The sequence below is a fragment of the Lipotes vexillifer genome, unplaced genomic scaffold (genome assembly GCF_000442215.2).
Source record: "Lipotes vexillifer unplaced genomic scaffold, Lipotes_vexillifer_v1.1 scaffold342, whole genome shotgun sequence".
Classification (NCBI taxonomy): Eukaryota; Metazoa; Chordata; class Mammalia; order Artiodactyla; family Lipotidae; genus Lipotes; species Lipotes vexillifer.
In genome coordinates, this window is record NW_006786802.1 from 331,118 (window position 1) to 349,191 (window position 18,074).

At 39.7% G+C, this 18,074-nt stretch overlaps 1 protein-coding gene across 1 annotated transcript in view; it reads left to right on the top strand.

Annotated features, from left to right (window-relative positions):
- The window catches only part of OGFOD1 (2-oxoglutarate and iron dependent oxygenase domain containing 1), a 39,730-nt gene that overhangs the window by 14,860 nt on the left and 6,796 nt on the right, over positions 1-18,074 (top strand). Inside the window, exon 5 of the mRNA XM_007459441.1 lies at positions 17,761-17,877. Within this exon, the coding sequence (XP_007459503.1) occupies positions 17,761-17,877 (117 nt within the window). The remainder of the gene's footprint in view (positions 1-17,760; positions 17,878-18,074) is intronic.

The following is an 18,074-nucleotide window of genomic DNA, read 5'->3' on the forward strand; positions in this document are numbered from 1 at the left end:
TATTCCTGTCTTACCCCTAGGTTCTGCATGACATTTTTTTTTCTTAAATTCCATATATATATGTGTTAGCATACAGTATTTGTCTTTCTCTTTCTGACTTACTTCACTCTGTAGGACAGACTCTAGGTCTATCCAACTCATTACAAATAGCTGAATTTCGTTTTTATTTATGGCTGAGTAATATTCCATTGTGTGTATGTGCCACATCTTCTTTATCCATTCATCCGATGATGGACACTTAGGTTGTTTCCATCTCTGGGCGATTGTAAATAGATCTGCAGTGAACATTTTGGTACATGATTCTTTTTATTTATTTATTTATTTATTTTTTACTTCTTCCAAGCCTTGAATCCTCTTTCTTTTCTATCTAATTTAATTGCTCTACAGTGCCCTCAAAGAGATTTTTTTAAAATACTTTGTCCAGAATTTCTCACTGTTATCTGTGGAATTGTTAGTCCTATGAAAACTATTCTTCCATTATGGAAACTGGAATGGCTTTTTTTTTTTTTTTAACATCTTTATTGTGGTATAATTGATTTACAATGGTGTGTTAGTTTCTGCTTTATAACAAAGTGTATCATTTATACATATACATACGTTCCCATGTCTCTTCCCTCTTGCGTCTCCCTCCCTCCCACGCTCCCTATCCCACCCCTCCAGGCAGTCACGAATCACCGAGCTGATATCCCTGTACCATGCGGCTGCTTCCCAATAGCTGTCTACCGTAGGTTTGTTAGTGTACATATGTCCATGCCTCTATCTCGCTTTGTCACAGCTCACCCTTCCCCCTCTCCTTATCCTCAAGTCCGTTCTCCAGTCGGTCTGTGTCTTTATTCCTGTCTTAACCCTAGGTTCTTCATGACATTTTTTTTTCTTAAATTCCATATATATGTGTTAGCATACGGTATTTCTCTTTCTCTTTCTGACTTACTTCACTCTGTAGGACAGACTCTAGGTCTATCCAACTCTTTACAAATAGCTCAATTTCATTTCTTTTTATGGCTGAGTAATATTCCATTCTATATAGGTGCCACATCTTCTTTATCCATTCATCCGATGATGGGCACTTAGATTGTTTCCATTTCCAGGCGATTGTAAATAGAGCTGCAATGAATATTTTGGTACATGACGCTTCTTTAATTTTTTAATTTTTTTTTTTTTTTACTTCTTCCAAGGCTTGAATCCGCTTTCTTTTCTATCTAATTTAATTGCTCTTCAGTGCCTTCAGAGAGATTTTATTTAATATTTTGTCCAGAATTTCTCACTGTTATCTGTGGAATTGTTAGTCCTATGACAACTATTCTTCCATTATGGAAACTGGAATGGCTTTTTTTTTTTTTCCAACATCTTTATTGAGGTATAATTGCTTTACAATGGTGTGTTAGTTTCTGCTTTATAACAAAGTGTATCAGTTATACATATACATATGTTCCCATGTCTCTTCCCTCTTGCGTCTCGCTCCCTGCGACACTCTCTATCCCACCCCTCCAGTCGATCACAAAGCACCGAGCTGATATCCCTGTACCATGCAGCTGCTTCCCACTAGCTGTCTACCTTAGGTTTGTTAGTGTACATATGTCCGTGCCTCTCTCTCGCTTTGTCACAGCTCACCCTTTCCCCTCTCCATATCCTGTAGTCCGTTCTCCAGTCGGTCTGTGTCTTTATTCCTGTCTTACCCCTAGGTTCTTCATGACATTTTTTTTTCTTAAATTCCATATATATATGTGTTAGCATACAGTATTTGTCTTTCTCTTTCTGACTTACTTCACTCTGTAGGTCAGACTCTAGGTCTATCCACCTCATTACAAGTAGCTCAATTTCGTTTCGTTTTATGGCTGAGTAGTATTCCATTGTGTATATGTGCCACATCTTCTTTATCCATTCATCCAACGATGGGCACTTAGGTTGTTTCCATCTGCGGGCGATTGTAAATAGATCTGCAGTGAACATTTTGGTACATGATTCTTTTTATTTATTTATTTATTTATTTTTTACTTCTTCCAAGCCTTGAATCCTCTTTCTTTTCTATCTAATTTAATTGCTCTACAGTGCCCTCAAAGAGATTTTTTTAAAATATTTTGTCCAGAATTTCCACTGTTATCTGTGGAATTGTCAGTCCTATGAAAACTGTTCTTCCATTATGGAAACTGAAATTACTTTTTTTTTTTAATTTTTTAATTTTTTAATTTTTTTTTTTTATTTTTTTTTTAACATCTTTATTGAGGTATAATTGCTTTACAATGTTGTGTTAGTTTCTGCTTTATAACAAAGTTAATCAGTTATACATATACATATGTTCCCATGTCTCTTCCCTCTTGCGTCTCCCTCCCTCCCATGCTCCCTATCCCACCCCTCCAGGCGGTCACAAAGCACCGAGCTGATATCCCTGTACCATGCGGCTGCTTCCCAATAGCTGTCTACCTTAGGTTTGTTAGTGTACATATGTCCATGCCTCTCTCTCACTTTGTCACAGCTCACCCTTTCCCCTCCTCATATCTTCAAGTCCGTTCTCCAGTCGATCTGTGTCTTTATTCCTGTCTTACCCCAGGTTCTTCATGACATTTTTTTTTCTTAAATTCCATATATATATGTGTTAGCATACGGTATTTCTCTTTCTCTTTCTGACTTACTTCACTCTGTATGACAGACTCTAGGTCTATCCACCTCATTACAAGTAGCTCAATTTCGCTTCTTTTTATGGCTGAGTAATATTCCATTGTGTATATATGCCACATCTTCTTTATCCATTCATCCAACGATGGGCACTTAGGTTGTTTCCATCTCTGGGCGATTGTAAATAGGGCTGCAGTGAACATTTTGGTACATGACTCTTTTTGAATTACGGTTTTCTCAGGCTATATGCCCAGTAGTGGGATCGCTGGGTCACATGTTAGTTCTATTTGTAGTTTTTTAAGGAACCTCCATACTGTTGTCCATAGCGGTTGTACCAATTCACATTCCCACCAGCAGTGCAGGAGTGTTCCCTTTTCTCCACACCCTCTCCAGCATTTATCGTTTCTAGATTTTTTGACGATGGCCATTCTGACTGGTGTGAGATGATATCTCATTGTAGTTTTGATTTCCGTTTGTCTAATGATTAATGATGTTGAGCATTCTTTCATGTGTTTGTTGGCAGTCTGTATATCTTCTTTGGAGAAATGTCTATTTAGGTCTTCTGCCCATTTTTGGATTGGGTTGTTTGTTTTTTTGTTATTGAGCTGCATGAGCTGCTTGTAAAGTTTGGAAATTAATCCTTTGTCAGTTGCTTCATTTGCAAATATTTTCTCCCATTCTGAGGGTTGTCTTTTGGTCTTGTTTATGGTTTCCTTTGCTGTGCAAAAGCTTTGAAGTTTCACTAGGTCCCATTTGTTTATTTTTGTTTTTATCTCCATTACTCTAGGAGATGGGTCAAGAAGGATCTTGCTGTGATTTATGTCATAGAGTGTTCTGCCTATGTTTTCCTCTAAGAGTTTGATAGTTTCTGGCCTTACATTTAGGTCTTTAATCCATTTTGAGCTTATTTTTGTGTATGGTCTTAGGGAGTGGTCTAATCTCATACTTTTACAAGTACCTGTCCCATTTTGCGAGCACCCCTTATTGAAGAGGCTGTCCTTTCTGCACTGTACATTCCTGCCTCCTCTATCAAAGATAAGCTGACCATCTGTTCATGGGTTTATCTCTGGGCTTTCTATCCCGTTCCATTGATCTCTCTTTCTGTTTTTGTGCCAGTACCATACTTTCTTGATTACTGTAGCTTATTAGTATAGTCTGAAGTCAGGGAGCCTGATTCCTCCAGCTCCATTTTTCGTTCTCAAGATTGCTTTGGCTATTCGTGGTCTTTTGTGTTTCCTTACCAATTGTGAAATGTTTTGTTCTACTTCTGTGAAGAAGGCCAGTGGTAGTTTGATAGGCATTTCATTGAATCTGTAGATTGCTTTGGGTAGTAGAGTCATTTTCACAATGTTGATTCTTCCAATCCAAGAACATGGTATATCTCTCCATCTATTTGTATCATCTTTAATTTCTTTCATCAGTGTCTTATAATTTTCTGCATACAGGTCTTTTGTCTCCTTAGGTAGGTTGATTCCTAGATAGTTTATTCTTTTTGTTGCGATGGTAAATGGGAGTGTTTTCTTGATTTCACTTTCAGATTTTTCATCATTAGTGCATAGGAATGCAAGAGATTTCTGTGCATTAATTTTTTTTTACAAATTATCTTATTATTGCATTTATTTGTCAGATACAAGTTTACAGTCTTATATTGCTGTAGACTCTTGCTACTATGTTTAGTATCTTAAATTCACTACCCTAAATTTTCTCCCCTTCTTCATTGATGTTACTTGTTAAAAAACATACTTTAAATTTTTTTTTAAACATCTTTATTGGGGTATAATTGCTTTACAATGCTGTGTTAGTTTCTGCTTTATAACAAAGTGAATCAGTTATACATATACATATGTTCCCATATCTCTTCCCTGTTGCGTCTCCTTCCCTCTCCCCTCCCTATCCCACCCCCCCGGCGGTCACAAAGCACCGAGCTGATATCCCTGTGCCATGCGGCTGCTTCCCGGTAGCTATCCACCGTGCGTTTGGTAGTGTATATATGTCCATGCCTCTCTCTCGCTTTGTCACAGCTCACCCTTCCCCCTCCTCATATCCTCAAGTCCGTTCTCCAGTCGGTCTGTGTCTTTATTCCTGTCTTACCCCTAGGTTCTTTGTGACTTTTTTTTTTCTTAAATTCCATATATATGTGTTAGCATACGGTATTTGTCTTTCTCTTTCTGACTTACTTCACTCTGTATGACAGACTCTAGGTCTATCCACCTCATTACAAATAGCTCAATTTCGTTTCTTTTTATGGCTGAGTAATATTCCATTGTATATATGTGCCACATCTTCTTTATCCATTCATCCGACGACGGGCACTTAGGTTGTTTCCATCTCCAGGCTATTGTAAATAGAGCTGCAATGAACATTTTGGTACATGACTCTTTCTGAATTCTGGTTTCCTCAGGGTATATACCTAGTAGTGGGATTGCTGGGTCATATGGTAGTTCTATTTGTAGTTTTTTAAGGAACCTCCATACTGTTCTCCATAGTGGCTGAACCAACTCACATTCCCACCAGCAGTGCAAGAGTGTTCCCTTTTCTCCACACCCTCTCCAGCATTTATTGTTTCTAGATTTTTTGATGATGGCCATTCTGACTGGTGTGAGATGATATCTCATTGTAGTTTTGATTTGCATTTCTCTAATGATTAATGATGTTGAGCATTCTTTCATGTGTTTGTTGGCAGTCTGTATATCTTCTTTGGAGAAATGTCTATTTAGGTCTTCTGCCCATTTTTGGATTGGGTTGTTTATTTTTTTGTTATTGAGCTGCATGAGCTGCCTGTAAATTTTAGAGATTAATCCTTTGTCAGTTGATTCATTTGCAAATATTTTCTCCCATTCTGAGGGCTGTCTTTTGGTCTTGTTTATGGTTTCCTTTGCTGTGCAAAAGCTTTGAAGTTTCATTAGGTCCCATTTGTTTATTTTTGTTTTTATCTCCATTACTCTAGGAGATGGGTCAAGAAGGATCTTGCTGTGATTTATGTCATAGAGTGTTCTGCCTATGTTTTCCTCTAAGAGTTTGATAGTTTCTGGCCTTACATTTAGGTCTTTAATCCATTTTGAGCTTATTTTTGTGTATGGTGTTAGGGAGTGATCTAATCTCATACTTTTACATGTACCTATCCAATTTTCCCAGCACCACTTATTGAAGAGGCTGTCCTTTCTCCACTGTATATTCCTGCCACCTTTATCAAAGATAAGGTGACCATATGTGCATGGGTTTATCTCTGGGCTTTCTATCCTATTCCATTGATCTATCTTTCTGTTTTTGTGCCAGTACCATACTGTCTTGATTACTGTAGCTTTGTAGTATAGTCTGAAGTCAGGCAGCCTGATTCCTCCAGCTCCATTTTTTGTTCTCAAGATTGCTTTGGCTATTCGGGGTCTTTTGTGTTTCCATACAAATTGTGAAATTTTTTGTTCTAGTTCTGTGAAAAATGCCAGTGGTAGTTTGATAGGGATTGCATTGAATCTATAGATTGCTTTGGGAAGTAGAGTCATTTTCACAATGTTGATTCTTCCAATCCAAGAACATGGTATATCTCTCCATCTGTTTGTATCATCTTTAATTTCTTTCATCAGTGTCTTATAATTTTCTGCATACAGGTCTTTTGTCTCCTTAGGTAGGTTTATTCCTAGATATTTTATTCTTTTTGTTGCAATGGTAAATGGGAGTGTTTTCTTGATTTCACTTTCAGATTTTTCATCATTAGTATATAGGAATGCCAGAGATTTCTGTGCATTAATTTTGTATCCTGCTACTTTACCAAATTCATTGATTAGCTCTAGTAGTTTTCTGGTAGCATCTTTAGGATTCTCTATGTATAGTATCATGTCATCTGCAAACAGTGACAGCTTTACTTCTTCTTTTCCGATTTGGATTCCTTTTATTTCCTTTTCTTCTCTGATTGCTGTGGCTAAAACTTCCAAAACTATGTTGAATAAGAGTGGTGAGAGTGGGCAACCTTGTCTTGTTCCTGACCTTAGTGGAAATGCTTTCAGTTTTTCGCCATTGAGGATGATGTTGGCTGTGGGCTTGTCATATACGGCCTTTATTATATTGAGGAAAGTTCCCTCTACACCTACTTTCTGCAGGGTTTTTATCATAAATGGGTGTTGAATTTTGTCAAAAGCTTTCTCTGCATCTATTGAGATGATCATATGGTTTTTCTCCTTCAATTTGTTAATATGGTTAATCACATTGATAGATTTGCGTATATTGAAGAATCCTTGCATTCCTGGAATAAACCCCACTTGATCATGGTGTATGATCCTTTTAATGTGCTGTTGGATTCTGTTTGCTAGTATTTTGTTGAGGATTTTTGCATCTATGTTCATCAGTGATATTGGCCTGTAGTTTTCTTTCTTTGTGACATCCTTGTCTGGTTTTGGTATCAAGGTGATGGTGGCCTCGTAGAATGAGTTTGGGAGTGTTCCTCCCTCTGCTATATTTTGGAAGAGTTTGAGAAGAATAGGTGTTAGCTCTTCTCTAAATGTTTGATAGAATTCGCCTGTGAAGCCATCTGGTCCTGGGCTTTTGTTTGTTGGAAGATTTTTAATCACAGTTTCAATTTCAGTGTTTGTGATTGGTCTGTTCATATTTTCTATTTCTTCCTGATTCAGTCTTGGCAGTTTGTGCATTTCTAAGAATTTGTCCATTTCTTCCAGATTGTCCATTTTATTGGCATAGAGTTGCTTGTAGTAATCCCTCATGATTTTTTGTATTTCTGCAGTGTCAGTTGTTACTTCTCCTTTTTCATTTCTGATTCTATTGATTTGAGTCTTCTCCCTTATTTTCTTGATGAGTCTGGCTAATGGTTTATCAATTTTGTTAATCTTCTCAAAGAACCAGCTTTTAGTTTTATTGATCTTTGCTATTGTTTCCTTCATTTCTTTTTCATTTATTTCTGATCTGATTTTTATGATTTCTTTCCTTCTGCTAACTCTGGGGTTTTTTTGTTCTTCTTTCTCTAATTGCTTGAGGTGCAAGGTTAGGTTGTTTATTCGAGATGTTTCCTGCTTCTTAAGGTGGGCTTGTATTGCTATAAACTTCCCTCTTAGAACTGCTTTTGCTGCATCCCATAGGTTTTGGGTCGTTGTATCTCCATTGTCATTTGTTTCTAGGTATTTTTTAATTTCCTCTTTGATTTCTTCAGTGATCACTTCGTTACTAAGTAGTGTATTGTTTAGCCTCCATGTGTTTGTATTTTTTACTGCTCTTTTCCTATAATTGATATCTAATCTCATGGCGTTGTGGTCGGAAAAGATACTTGATATAATTTCAATTTTCTTAAATTTACCAAGGCTTGATTTGTGACCCAAGATATGATCTATCCTGGAGAATGTTCCATGAGCACTTGAGAAAAATGTGTATTCTGTTGTTTTTGGATGGAGTGTCCTATAAATATCAATTAAGTCCATCCTGTTTAATGTATCATTTAAAGCTTGTGTTTCCTTATTTATTTTCATTTTGGATGATCTGTCCATTGGTGAAAGTGGGGTGTTGAAGTCCCCTACTATGAATGTGTTACTGTCGATTTCCCCTTTTATGGCTGCTAGTTTTTGCCTTATGTATTGAGGTGCTCCTATGTTGGGTGCATAAATATTTACAATTGTTATATCTTCTTCTTGGATCGATCCCTTAATCATTATGTAGTGTCCTTCTTTGTCTCTTCTGATAGTCCTTATTTTAAAGTCTATTTTGTCTGATATGAGAATTGCTACTCCAGCTTTCTTTTGGTTTCCATTTGCATGGAATATCTTTTTCCATCCCCTTACTTTCAGTCTGTATGTGTCTCTAGGTCTGAAGTGGGTCTCTTGTAGACAGCATATATATGGGTCTTGTTTTTGTATCCATTCAGCCAATCTGTGTCTTTTGGTGGGAGCATTTAGTCCATTTACATTTAAGGTAATTATCGATATGTATGTTCCTATTCCCATTTTCTAAATTGTTTTGGGTTCGTTATTATAGGACTTTTCCTTCTCTTGTGTTTTTGTCTAGAGAAGTTCCTTTAGCATTTGTTGTAAAGCTGGTTTGGTGGTGCTGAACTCTCTCAGCTTTTGCTTGTCTGTAAAGGTTTTAATTTCTCCATCAAATCTGAATGAGATCCTTGCTGGGTAGAGTAATCTTGGTTGCAGGTTTTTCTCCTTCATCACTTTCAGTATGTCCTGCCACTCCCTTCTGGCTTGTAGAGTTTCTGCTGAGAGATCAGCTGTTAACCTTATGGGGATTCCCTTGTGTGTTATTTGTTGTTTTTCCCTTGCTGCTTTTAATATGCTTTCTTTGTATTTAGTTTTTGACAGTTTGATTAATATGTGTCTTGGCGTATTTCTCCTTGAATTTATCCTGTATGGGACTCTCTGTGCTTCCTGGACTTGATTAACGATTTCCTTTCCCATATTAGGGAAGTTTTCAACTATAATCTCTTCAAATATTTTCTCAGTCCCTTTCTTTTTCTCTTCTTCTTCTGGAACCCCTATAATTCGAATGTTGGTGCGTTTAATGTTGTCCCAGAGGTCTCTGAGACTGTCCTCAGTTCTTTTCATTCTTTTTTCTTTATTCTGCTCTGCAGTAGTTATTTCCACTATTTTATCTTCCAGGTCACTTATCCGTTCTTCTGCCTCATTTATTCTGCTATTGATCCCATCTAGAGTATTTTTCATTTCATTTATTGTGTTGTTCATCATTGTCTGTTTCATCTTTATTTCTTCTAGGTCCTTGTTAACTGCTTCTTGCATTTTGTCCATTCTATTTCCAAGATTTTGGATCATCTTTACTATCATTATTCTGAACTCTTTTTCAGGTAGACTGCCTATTTCCTCTTCATTTGTTAGGTCTGGTGGGTTTTTATCCTGCTCCTTCATCTGCTGTGTGTTTTTCTGTCTTCTCATTTTGCTTATCTTACTGTGATTGGGTTCACCTTTTTGCAGGCTGCAAGTTCGTAGCTCCCGTTGTTTTTGATGTCTGTCTCCAGTGGCTAAGGTTGGTTCAGTGCGTTGTGTAGGCTTCCTGGTGGAGGGGACTAGTGGCTGTGTTGTGGTGTATGAGGCTAGATCTTGTCTCTCTAGTGGGCAGGTCCACGTCTGGTGGTGTGTTTTGGGGTGTCTGTGGACTTATTATGATTTTAGGCAGCCTCTCTGCTAGTGGGTGGGGTTGTGTTCCTGTTTTGCTATATGGTTGGCATAGGTTGTCCAGCACTGTAGCTTGCTGGTCGTTGAGCGAAGCTGGGTGCTGGTGTTGAGATGGAGATCTCTGGGAGATTTTCGCCGTTTGATATTATGTGGGGCTGGGAGGTCTCTTCTTGACGAGTGTTCTGAAGTTGGCTCTCCCACCTCAGAGGCAGAGTCCTGACTCCTGGCTGGAGCAGCAAGAGCCTTTCATCCACTCGGCTCAGAATAAAAGGGAGAGAAAGTAGAGAGAATTAGTATAAGTAGGAGGAAATAGGAAAGAAAGAAAGAAAGAAAGAAAGAGAGGAGGGAAGGAAGGAAGGAGGGAAGGAAGAAAGAAAGTTTTTTTTTTTCAACATCTTTATTGAGGTATAATTGCTTTACAATGTTGTGTTAGTTTCTGCTTTATAACAAAGTGAATCAGTTATACATATACGTGTGTTCCCATGTCTCTTCCCTCTTGCGTCTCCCTCCCTCCGACGCTCTCTATCCCACCCCTCCAGGCAGTCACAAAGCACCGAGCAGATATCCCTGTACCATGCGGCTGCTTCCCACTAGCTATGTACCTTAGGTTTGTTAGTGTACATATGTCCATGCCTCTCTCTCGCTTTGTCACAGCTCACCCTTTCCCCTCTCCATATCCTGTAGTCCGTTCTCCAGTCGGTCTGTGTCTTTATTCCTGTCTTACCCCTAGGTTCTTCATGACATTTTTTTTGCTTAAATTCCATATATATGTGTTAGCATACGGTATTTCTCTTTCTCTTTCTGACTTACTTCACTCTGTATGACAGACTCTAGGTCTATCCACCTCATTACAAGTAGCTCAATTTCGCTTCTTTTTATGGCTGAGTAATATTCCATTGTGTATATGTGCCACATCTTCTTTATCCATTCATCCAACGATGGGCACTTAGGTTGTTTCCATCTCTGGGCGATTGTAAATAGGGCTGCAATGAACATTTTGGTACATGACTCTTTTTGAATTATGGTTTTCTCAGGCTATATGCCCAGTAGTGGGATCGCTGGGTCATATGGTAGTTCTATTTGTAGTTTTTTAAGGAACCTCCATAGTGTTCTCCATAGTGTCTGTACCAATTCACATTCCCACCAGCAGTGCAGGAGTGTTCCCTTTTCTCCACACCCTCTCCAGCATTTATTGTTTCTAGATTTTTTGACGATGGCCATTCTGACTGGTGTGAGATGATATCTCATTGTAGTTTTGAATTGCATTTCCCTAATGATTAATGATGTTGAGCATTCTTTCATGTGTTTGTTGGCAGTCTGTATATCTTCTTTGGGAAATGTCTATTTAGGTCTTCTGCCCAGTTTTGGATTGGGTTGTTTGCTTTTTTATTATTGAGCTCCATGAGCTGCTTGTAAATTTTGGAAATTAATCCTTTGTCAGTTGCTTCATTTGCAAATATTTTCTCCCATTCTGAGTGGTGTCTTTTGGTCTTGTTTATGGTTTCCTTTGCTGTGCTAAAGCTTTGAAGTTTCACTAGGTCCCATTTGTTTATTTTTGCATCTATGTTCATCAGTGATATTGGCCTGTAGTTTTCTTTCTTTGTGATGTTCTTGTCTGGTTTTGGTAACAAGGTGATGGTGGCCTCGTAGTATGAATTTGGGAGTGTTTCTTCCTGTGCTATATTTTGGAAGAGTTTGAGAAGGATAGGTGTTAGCTCTTCTCTAAATGTTTGATAGAATTCGCCTGTGAAGCCATCTGGTCCTGGGCTTTTGTTTGTTGGAAGATTTTTAATCACAGTTTCAATTTCCGTGCTTGTGATTGGTCTGTTCATATTTTCTATTTCTTCTTGATTCAGTCTTGGCAGGTTGTGCATTTCTGCAAATTTGTCCATTTCTTCCAGGTTGTCCTTTTTATTGGCATAGAGTTGCTTGTAGTAATCTCTCATGATCCTTTGTATTTCTGCAGTTTCAGTTGTTACTTTTCCTTTTGCATTTCTAATTCTATTGATTTGAGTCTTCTCCCTTTTATTCTTATGAGTGTGGCTAATGTTTTATCTCTTTTGTTTATCTTCTCAAAGAACCAGCTTTTAGTTTTATTGATCTTTGCTATTGTTTCCTTCATTTCTTTTTAATTTATTTGTGATATGATTTTTATTATTACTTTCCTTTTGCTAACTTTGGGGTTTTTTTGTTCTTCTTTCTCTAATTGCTTTAAGTGCTAGTTAGGTTGTTTAGTCGAGATGTTTCCTTCTTTTTAAGGTGGGCTTGTATTGCTATAAACTTCCCTCTTAGAACAGCTTTTTCTGCATCCCATAGGTTTTGGGTCGTCGTGACTCCATTGTCATTTGTTTCTAGGTATTTTAAAATTTCCTCTTTTATTTCTTCAGTGATCACTTCGTTATTAAGTAGTGTATTGTGTAGCCTCCATGTGTTTGTATTTTTTAGAGATCTTTTCCTGTAATTGATATCTAGTCTCATGGTGGTGTGGTCAGAAAAGATACTTGATACAATTTCAATTTTCTTAAATTTACCAAGGCTTGATTTGTGACCCAAGATATGATCTATTCTCATGGAGAATGTTCCATGAGCACTTCAGAAAAATGTGTATTCTGTTGTTTTTGGATGGAGTGTCCTATAAATATCAATTAAGTCCATCTTGTTTAATGTATCATTTAAAGCTTGTGTTTCCTTATTTATTTTCATTTTGGATGATCTGTCCATTGGTGAAAGTGGGGTGTTAAAGTCCTCTACTATGAATGTGTTACTGTCGATTTCCCCTTTTATGGCTGTTAGTATTTGCCTTATGTATTGAGGTGCTCCTATGTTGGGTGCATAAATATTTACAATTGTTATATCTTCTTCTTGGATCAATCCCTTGATCATTATGTAGTGTCCTCCTTTGTCTCTTCTAATAGTCTTTATTTTAAAGTCTATTTTGTCTGATATGAGAATTGCTACTCCGGCTTTCTTTTAGTTTCTATTTGCATGGAATATCTTTTTCCATCCCCTTACTTTCAGTCTGTATGTGTGTCTAGGTCTGAAGTGGGTCTCTTGTAGACAGCATAAATATGGGTCTTGTTTTTGTATCCATTTAGCCAGTCTGTGTCTTTTGGTGGGAGCATTTAGTCCATTTACATTTAAGGTAATTATCGATATGTATGTTATTATTCCCAGTTTCTAAATTGTTTTGGGTTCGTTACTGTAGGTATTTTCCTTATCTTGTGTTTCTTGCCTAGAGAAGTTCCTTTAGCATTTGTTGTAAAGCTGGTTTGATGGTGCTGAACTCTCAGCTTTTGCTTGTCTGTAAAGGTTTTAATTTCTCCATCAAATCTGAATGAGATCCTTGCTGGGTAGAGTAATCTTGGTTGCAGGTTTTTCTCCTTCATCACTTTCAATATGCCCTGCCAGTCCCTTCTGGCTTGCAGAGTTTCTGCTGAGAGATCAGCTGTTAACCTTATGGGGATTCCCTTGTGTGTTATTTGTTGTTTTTCCCTTGCTGCTTTTAATATGCTTTCTTTGTATTTAATTTTTGACAGTTTGATTAATACGTGTCTTGGCGTGTTTCTCCTTGGATTTATCCTGTATGGGACTCTCTGTGCTTCCTGGACTTGATTAACTATTTCCTTTCCCATATTAGGGAAGTTTTCAACTATAATCTCTTCAAATATTTTCTCAGTCCCTTTCTTTCTCTCTTCTTCTTCTGGAACCCCTAAAATTCGAATGTTGGTGCGTTTAATGTTGTCCCAGAGGTCTCTGAGACTGTCCTCAGTTCTTTTCATTCTTTTTTCTTTATTTTGCTCTGCAGTAGTTATTTCCACTGTTTTATCTTCCAGGTCACTTATCCGTTCTTCTGCCTCAGTTATTCTGCTATTGATCCCATTTAGAGTATTTTTCATTTCATTTTTTGTGTTGTTCATCATTGTTTGTTTCATCTTTAGTTCTTCTAGTTCCTTGTTAAATGTTTCTTGCATTTTGTCTATTCTATTTCCAAGATTTTGGATCACCTTTAGTATCATGATTCTGAATTCTTTTTCAGGTAAACTGCCTATTTCCTCTTCTTTTGTTAGGTTTAATGGGTTTTTATCTTGCTCCTTCATCTGTGGTGTGTTTTTCTGTCTTCTCATTTTGTTTATCTTACTGTGTTTGGGATCTCCTTTTTGCAGGCTGCAGGTTATTTGTTCCCGTTGTTTTTGGTGTCTGTTCCCAGTGGCTAAGTTTGGTTCAGTGCGTTGTGTAGGCTTCCTGCTGTTGGGGACTGTGTTCCCTGTGTTCCCTGTGTTCTGGTGGATGAGCCTGGATCTTGTCTCTCTGGTGGGCAGGTCCATATCTGGTGGTGTGTTTTGGGGTATCTGTGGACTTATCATTTTAGGCAGCCTCTCTGCTAATGGGTGGAGTTGTGTTCCTGTTTTGCTAGTTGTTTGGCATAGGGTGTCCAGCACTGTAGCTTTCTGGTCATTGAGTGAAACTGGGTGCTGGTGTTGAGATCGAGATCTCTGGGAGATTTTTGCCGTTTGATATTATGTGGAGCTGGGAGGTCTCTTGTTGACCAGTGTCCTGAAGTTGGCTCTCCCACCTAAGAGGCACAGCACTGACTCCTGGCTGCAGCACCAAGAGCCTTTCATCCACACGGCTCAGAATAAAAGGGAGAAAAAGTAGAGCGAAAGAATTAGTAGAAGTAGGAAGGAAGGAAGGAAGGAAGAAAGAAAGAAGGAAAGAAAGAAAGAAAGGAGGGAGGGATTGAGGGATGGTGGGAGGAAGGAAGGGAAGGAAGGAAAAAAGAAAAAGAAGATAAAGTAAAATAAAATAAAGTAAAATATATTAAAGTTATTAAATTAAAAAATAATTATTAAGAAAAAAATTTAAAAAAAATAATGGATGGATAGAACCTTAGGACAAATGGTGGAAGCAAAGCTATACAGACAAAATCTCATATAGAAGCATAGATGTACACACTCATAAAAAGAGGAAAAGGGGAAAAAATCATAAATCTTGCTGTCAAAGTCCACCTCCTCGATTTGGGATGATTCGTTGTCTAAAGGAGGGAGGGAGGGACGGAGGGAGGGAGAGAAGGAAGGAAGGAAAGAAGATAAAGTAAAATAAAATAATTAAAATTAAAATTAATTATTAAGAAAAAAATTTTAAAAAACGGACGGATAGGACCCTAGGACAAATGGTGGAAGCAAAGCTATACAGACAAAATCTCACACAGAAGCATACACATACACACTCACAAAAAGAGGAAAAAGGGAAAAAATCATAAATCTTGCTCTCAAAGTCGACCTCCTCAATTTGGGATGATTCGTTGTCTATTCATGTATTCCACAGATGCAGGGTACATCAAGTTGATTAAGGAGCTTTAATCCGCTATTTCTGAGGCTGCTGGGAGAGATTTCCCTTTCTCTTCTTTGTTCTCACAGCTCCCAGAGGCTCAGCTTTGGATTTGGACCCACCTCTGTGTAGGTCGCCTGAGGGCGTCTTTTCTTCACCCAGACAGGACGGGGTTAAAGGTGCCGCTGATTCAGGGGCTCTGGCTCACTCAGGCGGGGGGGAGGGAGGGGCATGGAGTGCGGGGCAAGCCTGCGGTGGCAGAGGCCGGCGTGACGTTGCACCAGCCTGAGGCCCGCCGTGCATTCTCCCTGGGAAGTTGTCCCTGGATTCCGGGAACCTGGCAGTGGCGGGCTGCACAGGCTTCCCGGAAGGGGGGTGTGGATAGTGACCTGTGCTCGCACACAGGCCCCTTGGTGGCGGCAGCAGCAGCCTTAGCGTCTCCCGCCCGTCTCTGGGGTCCGCGCTTTTAGCCGCGGCTCACGCCCGTCTCTGGCGTTCCTTTAAGCAGCGCTCTCAATCCTCTCTCCTCGCGCACCAGGAAACAAAGAGGGAAGAAAAAGTTTCTTGCCTTTTCGGCAGCTCCAGACCGTTTCCCGGACTTTCTCCCAGCCAGCCGTGGCGCACCAACCCCAGTCCTCTCCCTGCGCTCCCCGAGCCTCGGCTTGCAGCCCCGCCCGCCCCGGCGGGTGAGCAGACAAGCCTCTCGGGCTGGTGAGCGCCGGTCGGCACCGATCCTCTGGGCGGGAATCTCTCTGCTTTGCCCTCCGCGCCCCTGGTGCTGTGCTCTCCTCCGCGGCCCCGAACCTCCCCCTCCGCCTCCCGCAGCCTCCGCCCGCGAAGGGGCTTCCTAGTGTGTGGAAACCTTTCCTCCTTCACAGCTCCCTCCCACTGGTGCAGGTCCTGTCCCTATTCTTTTGTCTCTGTTTTTTCTTTTGCCCTACCCAGGTACCTGGGGAGTTTCTTGCCTTTTGGGAGGTCTGAGGTCCTCTGCCAGCGTTCAGTGGGTGTTCTGTAGGAGTTGCTCCACGTGTAGATGTATTTCTGATGTATCTGTGGGGAGGAAGGTGATCTCCGCGTCTTATTCTTCCACCATCTTTCCCTCGTCCCCCCACTGATATTTCTTACTACAGTATTACTATGCAGGTTGCCAAATGGTGATTTCTTTCCTAATAAAATCATTTCTTTATTAGTTGTCATTCTACTGTAAAGAAAACCTTTCTCTCCCCCCAGTTACTCATTTGTTTATTTATGTCAGTGTGAATTTAAGGATTACTATTTATGTAATGGTTACTGTCATTATGTTGATGCTCGTGTTGTCCCAGATTTGATCAGGAGGATCGCCTTTAAGCTGACTTCTGTGTCCTTTCAGTATGTCCTCATGTTAACTGAAACAAACGTTGCTCACAATGCACAGCAAAGCCAATCTCCTGAAACCAAGTTGTGGTGAGGAAAGTAGTTTATTCCAGGGCACCAGAAGAGGAGAACGGGCCGCTCGTGCCCAAAAGACCCAGGCTCCCCGATGGGTTTTAGGGAAGTGTTTTTAAAGGCAAGGTGAGGGAGAGGGTCACAGGGTGTGATCAGCTTATGCACAGTTCTCTGATTGGTGCATGGTGAGGTAACAAGATGAGGTTATAGGGGTCAGCATCCTCAATCTTCAGGTTCCAGCCAGTCTGGGGGCTACATGCTCGTGGTCAGCTTTTCTTGTCTGGTTTCTATAAAACAGCTTAGGAATGTGTGTCACACTTACGTTTACCATTGAAGCAGAACTGGGAGTCCTTGTGACTGACTTATTAAGTTATGGCTACTCTCGTCTGCCTGCCCTGTCTTTGTTTCTGCATTCTTTATTCCTCAGTCATTAGCTGCTGGGGCCTGCTCTTTGCTTCTCATGGAGGGCCTAGGAAGTCACAGCTTATTTCCATAGCCTCTTTTTCCAATCAGCAATAAGCAGGGAACACCAAGAGGTCTGTCACCAAGAAGGCCCCTACGTGGGTTTCACTCACTTTCACTCATCATTCTTATTATATCTTACTTCCTAGCAAAACAAGATTTTCCAGGGTTATCTTGTATTTCCTGTGCTCTAGACAAGTCACATTGATTCCTCTGGTTTCATTTCCACACCATAGGGTTCATTCTAGATTTCTCCTTTTCCATATTTGCAATTCCATTCTTCAACCCTGAGAAATCTGCCTTCCATTATTTTCAATATGTTTATTAAAACAACCCCTCCGTGTGGAATGATCTCACTTCACCCATAGCATCCCCTCCCCTCTCCCACCTTGCCCGGATGCCTATCTTGCTCAGTCCTAGAATAACTATGCAGCCATTAAAAGAGATGACAGAAAATACATTTGCCATGTAATAAAAGAAAAAGCCACAAAACCACCACTGTAGGATGCTATTTTTTAAAAAGCAAATACATGTATGTTGAAAAATACTGGAAGAAAATATGTAAAAATTTTAGTAGTGATTATCTGAGTCTATATATATATGTTCTTCAGTGTTTTTAAGAGTTTTCTATATTGACAGTTTTATTTCTGTAATTATAAAAGAGGAGAAATAAGTGTCATTTTAAAGCTGGAGGAGCTGACCTTATGGAGGAATAGCAGGTGGACTGATAGTGAGCGCAGAGTCAGATGTCCGCTGCTCATTGCCGCACAGGGACATTACGGTGTGCGCTGAACTATTGCAGATGCCCTGCTCTGCCATGACGACGAGCTGGAAGGACGCCGGATTGCCTTCATTCTTTACCTGGTTCCTCCCTGGGACAGGAGCTTGGGGGGCACCCTAGACCTGTACAATGTTGATGGTAAGACAAAGTCGTGCTCTTCAACACCAGCAGCCACTTGCGGGTCCTTAGGCGCTCTGTCTGTGCTCCTCGGGAGATGGAAGCTCTTCATTACAGTGGTGACCGCAGGGGGATAATTGCCAGCCCTGAGTTGTGCCTTAAATAATCATTACTCCAGAGATAAGTTAGAGCCGAGTTAAGATGAGGAATAGTCAGAC